Genomic DNA, 7,742 nt, shown 5'->3' with positions numbered 1-7,742 from the left:
GATGGGCTTGGAACATGATTCTGTTGGGGCTAGCCTGAAGCTAGGACTGCTGGGGCCTGTCTGCCACTGGGGCCGCTAGGGTTGACCTGGCACTAGAGCAGACCCAGAGATCAAGTCTGCTAGGCAGACCTGGAGCCTGGGGCTGCTGAGGTCAGCCTATTTGTAATTTCTTTCTTCTGACAATTAGAAACCTTACTCAAATTATCTTCCAGTTGCTTATTTGTTTAAACTTGTATATATGGAAAGTAGTTTTAGAATTGTTTATCCATATCTCTGAGAAACCAATTACCAGACACCTGTTCTCTAAACAACTGAGTGAATGTGCTACTGAAAATTCCCCACATTAAAAATGGGACAGAAATAAAATTCTGTTCTGTGAAGCCCATGAAATTAGTTTATCAGTTCTAAGCTTATCAGATGGGACGGCAAAAGTTGGAAGCTAGTCTACAATGTAGGTGAGGAACAATACTGGGGATTTGTAATAAGGGTACTCATGGATGGTGGGATGAGGTGAAAAAAGGCAAGGCCACTACTGGTAAATAAGTTTATTTGTCAAGTGTTTGCTGTTGTCCAGCTCTTAGTAAAAATAGACTGGTGTTCCTAAAAGTAGCCACAGGGTACTACTATGAGACCTGTTAAACATTTCCCAGCCCACACAGGTGGCAGCCTGGTGGGAAGCTACGGTTTTAGTAATCCTCACTGGTTTCCTGTAAAACAAAAAGTTTAGATTTTTAGAGGCCAGAGAACTCTGAGAAACAAGCATTCATTCCTCCTGCTTAATACTATCCATGTTCACCAGACAATGGGACAAGAATACTTTAACATAACAACAGGAGTTGTCCGCTTCTGAGTAGGTGAGGTATTGGTCTGCTGAACAAAAAAAGGTGGAGACTTTGGGCCTGGCTGAGCCAAATGGCCCATGGGAAAGTCTGACTATGGAAGCAGTGGTTAGAAATCTGGACAAATTTAGGAAAAATAGCAAACTATGGTGTAATACAAAGAAGACAACACAGACAGATATTGATTATCTAATGAAAGAATCTATGGGGTCTAAGCTGGTGTCTTGATTTACTCGCCAGTGAATTGCTTTCCAGGTTAAAGGGACATTGTCTTCTGTTATTTTTGTACCTAGAATTTGGGGTACCTCAGTCTTCTGTTTAGGAATAACAGCCTCTGAGGAGGAAATGAGAATCAGTGAAGATATACACCCAAGCAAACATCTCCCAACTCACGACGTTTATCCAGCAGATGTTTCCACAATAGGTCCAGCAGCATGTATAATTTTTGTCTTCACATCTAAAGGCTTTAGAACACTTATTGGTACATTCTTTGACATTTGGCTTTCCCCAGCATTCTTCAAGTAACAATTCCTTCCCTGAAATTGAGATGAGATGGTCAAAGGTTGATAGTACGTTTCAGCCAAGAGCGGAAAGAAAGGCCCTTCATACGTTTAACAGTTCCTCCTGGAATCTGGGCCCTAAATCCCAACCAAGATACCTATTTGCCTTTTAAGGGAATTGCCTTCATGAGCCTCCTCAAATTCCTGTCATTATACCTTCACTGACCCCATTGCATCTTCACTGACCTCTTTTCCTTCTCAACCTCTGCAGGCTTTACCAGTGTTGCAGGCCTCTGGGTCCTGTCTGAGCATCCCAACGATACAACTCAGTCAACCCCCAGCATTCACGTAACCTCCTATAAAATCTGCATTTACATAACAGGAGATCTCAGGGCCTGGCATATCTTATAGCCTCATTGCAATGCCTATGTCACAGTGTGGGAAGCTAGGCCAGGTCAAGTAAGAAACAGATTCTCTCCCTTTTTCTTTCCCTACTTGCTGACTCTGTGGTTAATAACTCAGCCTCTCTTCAAATTCTGAGGTCTCTCAGTTTTCTTAGCCCCTCCATTCACCCCATTTTCTCATCATATGACCCCCAAGGTTGCCCCACTAAGAACCGATCTCAAGCTTCTTTCCTAATTTTTCACATTCTGAAAGCCTTGCCACTGAAACTAAGGGTATGTACTAAGAAACGCCCATTTGGTACTCATATGACAAAGTATATGCAGCTAGGGCACAGGGATACCAGTATAGAGCTACAGGATTAGCTCTATTCTGACATCTCACCCTCAAAGACAGCCTAACATTGGAAAATATTTTTATGTTTATAGCTTGTGGTATATATACACACACATATGTTTGTATATATATAAATATATATATATAGAGAGAGAGAGAGAGAGATGGAAAGAGATATAGACAGATATTGCTATTTTAAAGGTTAAAAGAGGAAGCATTGAAGGACCTCAGCTTAGGGATTTCTTGAATCTCTGTGCATACAAAATTGTCTGATTCTCTGATGGGTGATACTATGAAGGTGGGTCCTGAGTCAGATACAGCAGACATGAAACCCCCTCCCTTGTTCAGAAACAAGCTCATCCCCCTCCTGTGGCTCCTAATCCAGCCTCACCACCTACTGTCATATCTTTTCTTCCTCATTTCTCCCAGCACAGGCAGTAGCACCATACAGAAGAATGTCATGAGCATGGGTATCCAGAGCTTCATGAGGCTGGCCATATGTCTCTGAATATATGTTGTCGGAAGGATTATTTTTCTTCCCAGTCACTGCTAGAGATTAAGACACATAAATAGGGAAAGAGAGGTGTGAAGCAAGAGAAAGTGCTTGTCGAATTTCTTCATTCTTTATCTTCTCACTATTCCCCCTAGGCCTCTGCCTACCCAACAACTGGCACACCTAAGCTGAGCGTTGGCTTTGCTAAAAGGAATCTCTCCATCTCACACCTCATGCTTTCCTTTTGCTGGAAAAAAATGTAATGTGTTGCCTTATTTTGATTAAAACATAATTCAAATTCAGCTTACAAAAAAAATTTTTTAATCTTTTATTTTAGGTTTGGGGTACATGTGAAAGTTGGTTACACAGGAAAACTTGTGTCATGAGAGTTTGTTGTACAGATTATTTCATCACTGAGATATTAAGCCCAGTACCCAACAGTCATCTTTTCTGCTCCTCTCCCTCCTTCCACCCTTCACCCTCAAGTAGACCCCAGTGTCGGTTGTTCCTTCTTTGTATTCATGAGTTCTCATCATTTAGCTCCCACTTATAAGTGAGAACATGTAGTATTTGAACAAAATTCTTTTTAAAAATGTATTCAACATTTATTGAACACCTACTATCTGCCAGGCACTATTATACACCATATATATAGAGCGGGTCCTTAACTTATGATGGTTCGACATACAACTTTTCAACTTTATGATGGTGCAAAACCAATACACATCCAGTAGAAATTGTACTTTAAGTACCCATCAACCATTCTGGAGGTTTTCTTTTGTTTTTTTTTTGTTTGTTTGTTTGTTTGTTTGTTTTTGTTGTTGCATAATATTCCATTCTGTGAATATGTCACACAATATTTATTCATTTTCATGAAAATGAAAATTTAGGTGCTGAATAGGAACAGCTCCAGTCTACAGCTCCCAGTGTGAGCGATGGAGAAGACGGGTGATTTCTGCATTTCCAGCTGAGGTACCAGGTTCATCTCACTGGGGAGTGTCAGAAAGTGGGTGCAGGACAGTGGGTGCAGCACACCAAGCATGAGCCAAAGCAGGATAAGGCATTGCCTCACCTGGGAAGTGCAAGGGGTCAGGGAATTCCCTTTCCTAGTCAAAGAAAGGGGTGACAGACGGCACCTGGAAAATCGGGTCACTCCCATCCTAATACTGCGCTTTTCCAACGGTATTAGCAAATGGCACACCAGGAGATTATATCCTGCGCCTGGCTCGGAGGGTCCTATGCCCACAGAGCCTCACTCATTGCTAGCACAGCAGTCTGAGATCAAACTGAAAGGCAGCAGTGAGCCTGGGGGAGGGGCGCCCACCATTGTCGAGGCTTGAGTAGGTGAACAAAGCCAGGAAACTTGAACTGGGTGGAGCCTACCGCAGCTCAAGGAGGCCTTGCCTGCCTCTGTAGACTCCACCTCTGGGGGCAGGGCATTGCCAAACAAAAGGCAGGAGAATCCTCTGCAGACTTAAATGTCCCTGTCTGACAGCTTTGAAGAGAGTAGTGGTTCTCACAGCACGCAGCTGGAGATCTGAGAACAGACAGACTGCCTCCTAAGTGGGTCCCTGACCCCCAAGTAGCCTAACTGGGAGGCACCCCACAGTAGGGCAGACTGACACCTCACACGGCCAAGTACTCCTCTGAGACAAAACTTCCAGAGGAATGATGAGGCAGCAACATTTGCTGTTCACCAATATCTGCTGTTGTGGAGCCTCCACTGCTGATACCCAGGCAAACAGGGTCTGGAGTGGACCTCCAGCAAACTCCAACAGACCTGCAGCTGAGGGTCCTGACTGTTAGAAGGAAAACTAACAGAAAGGACATCCACACCAAAACCCCATGTGTACGTCACCATCATCAAAGACCAAAGGTAGATAAAACCACAAAGATGGGGATAAAACAGAGCAGAAAAACTGGAAACTCTAAAAATCGGAGTGCCTGTCCTCCTCCAAAGGAATGCAGCTTCTCACCAGCAATGGAACAAAGCTGGATGGAGAATGACTTTGATGAGCTGAGAGAAGGCTTCAGACCATCAAACTACTCTGAGCTAAAGGAGGAAGTTTGAACCCATGAAAAAGAAGTTAAAAACCTTGAAAAAAAAATTAGACGAATGGCTAACTAGAATAACCACTGCAGAGAAGTCCTTAAAGGAATTCTGATGGAGCTGAAAACCAAGGCATGAGAACTACGTGATGAATGCACAAGCCTCAGTAGCCGATTCGATCAACTGGAAGAAAGGGTATCAGTGATGGAAGATCAAATTAATGAAATGAAGCGAGAAGAGAAGTTTAGAGAAAAAAGAATAAAAAGAAATGAACAAAGCCTCCAAGAAATATGGGACTATGTGAAAAAACCAAATCTACGTCTGATTGGTGTACCTGAAAGTGATGAGGAGAATGGAACCAAGTTGGAAAACACTCTGCAGGATATTATCCAGGAGAACTTCCCCAATCTAGCAAGGCAGGCCAACATTCAAATTCAGGAAATACAGAGAATGCCACAAAGATACTCCTTGAGAAGAGCAACTCCAAGACACATAATTGCCAGATTCACCAAAGTTGAAATCAAGGAAAAAATGTTAAGGGCAGCCAGAGAGAAAGGTCGGGTTACCCACAAAGGGAAGCCCATCAGACTAACAGCTGATCTCTCTGCAGAAACTCTACAAGCCAGAAGAGAGTGGGGGCCAATATTCAACATCCTTCAACCCAGAATTTCATATCCAGCCAAACTAAGCTTCATAAGTGAAGGATAAATAAAATCCTTTACAGACAAGCAAATGATGAGAGATTTTGTCACCAGCAGGCCTGCCCTAAAAGAGCTCCTGAAGGAAGCACTAAACATGGAAAGGAACAACCACTACCAGCCACTGCAAAAACATGCCAAATTGTAAAGACTATCAAGGCTAGGAAGAAACTGCATCAACTAACGAGCAAAATAACCAGTTAACATCATAATGACAGGATCAAATTCACACATAACAATATTAACCTTAAATGTAAATGGGCTAAATTCTCCAATTAAAAGACACAGACTGGCAAATTGGGTAAAGAGTCAATATGCATCAGTGTGCTGTATTCAGGAAACCCATCTCATGTGCAGAGACACACATAGGCTCAAAATAAAGAGATGGAGGAAGATCTACCAAGCAAATGGAAAACAAAAAAAGGCAGGGGTTGCAATCCTAGTCTCTGATAAAACAGACTTTAAACCAACAAAGATCAAAAGAGACAAAGAAGGCCATTACATAATGGTAAAGGGATCAATTCAACAAGAAGAGCTAACTATCCTAAATATATATGCACCCAATACAGGAGCACCTAGATTCATAAAGCAAGTCCTTAGAGACCTACAAAGAGACTTAGACTCCCACACAATAGTAATGGGAGACTTTAACACCCCACTGTCAACATTAGACCGATCAATGAGACAGAAAGTTAAAAAGGATACCCAGGAATTGAACTGAGCTCTGCAGCAAGAGGACCTAATAGACATCTACAGAACTCTCCACCCCAAATCAACAGAATATATATTCTTCTCAGCACCACACCGCACTTATTCCAAAATTGACCACATAGTTGGAAGTAAAGCACTCCTCAGCAAATGTAAAAGAACAGAAATTATAACAAACTATCTCTCAGACCACAGTGCAATCAAACTAGAACTCAGGATTAAGAAACTCACTCAAAACCACTCAACTACATGGAAACTGAACAACCTGCTCCTGAATGACTACTGGGTACATAACGAAATGAAGGCAGAAATAAAGATGTTCCTGGAAACCAATGAGAACAAAGACAAAACATACCAGAATCTCTGGGACACATTCAAAGCAGTGTGTAGAGGGAAATTTATGGCACTAAATGCCCACAAGAGAAAGCAGGAAGGATCTAAAACTGACACCCTAACATCACAATTAAAAGAACTAGAGAAGCAAGAGCAAACACATTCAAAAGCTAGCAAAAGGCAAGAAATAACTAAGATCACAAAAGAACTGAAGGAAATAGAGACACAAAAAACCCTTCAAAAAATCAATGAATCCAGGAGCTGGTTTTTTGAAAAGATCAACAAAATTGATAGACCGCTAGCAAGACTAATAAAGAAGAAAAGAGAGAAGAATCAAATAGACGCAATAAAAAATGATAAAGGGGATATCACCACCAATCCCACAGAAATACAAACTACCATCAGAGAATACTATAAACACCTCTACACAAATAAACTAGAAAATCTAGAAGAAATGGATAAATTCCTAGACACATACACCCTCCCAAGACTAAACCAGGAAGAAGTTGAATCTCTGAATACATCAATAACAGGCTCTGAAATTGAGGCAATAATTAATAGCCTACCAACCAAAAAAAGTCTAGGACCAGATGGATTCACAGCCAAATTCTACCAGAGGTACAAGGAGGAACTGGCACCATTCCTTCTGAAATTTATTCCAATCAATAGAAAAAGAGGGAATCCTCCCTAACCCATTTTATGAGGCCAGCATCATCCTGATACCAAAGCCTGGCAGAGGCACTACAATAAAAGATAATTTTAGACCAATATCCCTGATGAACATCAATGCAAAAATCCTCAATAAAATACTGGAAAACCGAATCCAGCAGCACATCAAAAAGCTTATCCACCATGATCAAGTGGGCTTCATCCCTGGGATGCAAGGCTTGTTCAACATATGCAAATCAATAAACATAATCCAGCATATAAACAGAACCAATGACAAAAACCATATGATTAGCTCAATGGATGCAGAAAAGGCCTTTGACAAAATTAACAACCTTTCATGCTAAAAACTCTCAATAAATTAGGTATTGATGGGATGTATCTCAAAATAATAAGAGCTATCTATGACAAACCCACAGCCAATATCATACTGAAGGGGCAAAAACTGGAAGCATTCCCTTTGAAAACTGGCACAAGACAGGAATGCCCTCTCTCACCACTCCTATTCAACATAGTGTTGGAAGTTCTGGCCAGGGCAATCAGGCAGGAGAAGGAAATAAATGGTATTCAGTTAGGAAAAGAGGAAGTCAAATTGTCCCTGTTTGCAGATGACATGATTGTATATCTAGAAAACCCCATTGTCTCAGCCCAAAATCTCCTTAAGCTGATTAGCAACTTCAGCAAAGTCTCAGGATACAAAATCAATGTGCAAAAATC

General features: G+C 41.5%; 1 protein-coding gene across 1 annotated transcript in view; it reads right to left on the bottom strand.

The window, feature by feature from the left end:
- Positions 1-530: 530 nt before the first annotated feature.
- WFDC11 (WAP four-disulfide core domain 11) overlaps positions 531-7,742 on the bottom strand; it is a 20,189-nt gene continuing 12,977 nt past the window's right edge. The window contains exons 3-5 of the mRNA XM_032142893.1: positions 2,476-2,626; positions 1,233-1,375; positions 531-707 (exon numbers count right to left, since the gene is read on the bottom strand). Of these exons, the coding sequence (XP_031998784.1) occupies positions 687-707; positions 1,233-1,375; positions 2,476-2,575 (264 nt within the window). The 5' untranslated portion in view covers positions 2,576-2,626 and the 3' untranslated portion in view covers positions 531-686. The remainder of the gene's footprint in view (positions 708-1,232; positions 1,376-2,475; positions 2,627-7,742) is intronic.

Source organism: Hylobates moloch, unplaced genomic scaffold (assembly GCF_009828535.3).
Source record: "Hylobates moloch isolate HMO894 unplaced genomic scaffold, HMol_V3 SCAFFOLD_21, whole genome shotgun sequence".
NCBI classification, from domain to species: Eukaryota; Metazoa; Chordata; class Mammalia; order Primates; family Hylobatidae; genus Hylobates; species Hylobates moloch.
Note: the sequence above shows the minus strand (reverse complement) of the source record. Positions and strands in the feature narration are given on the sequence as shown.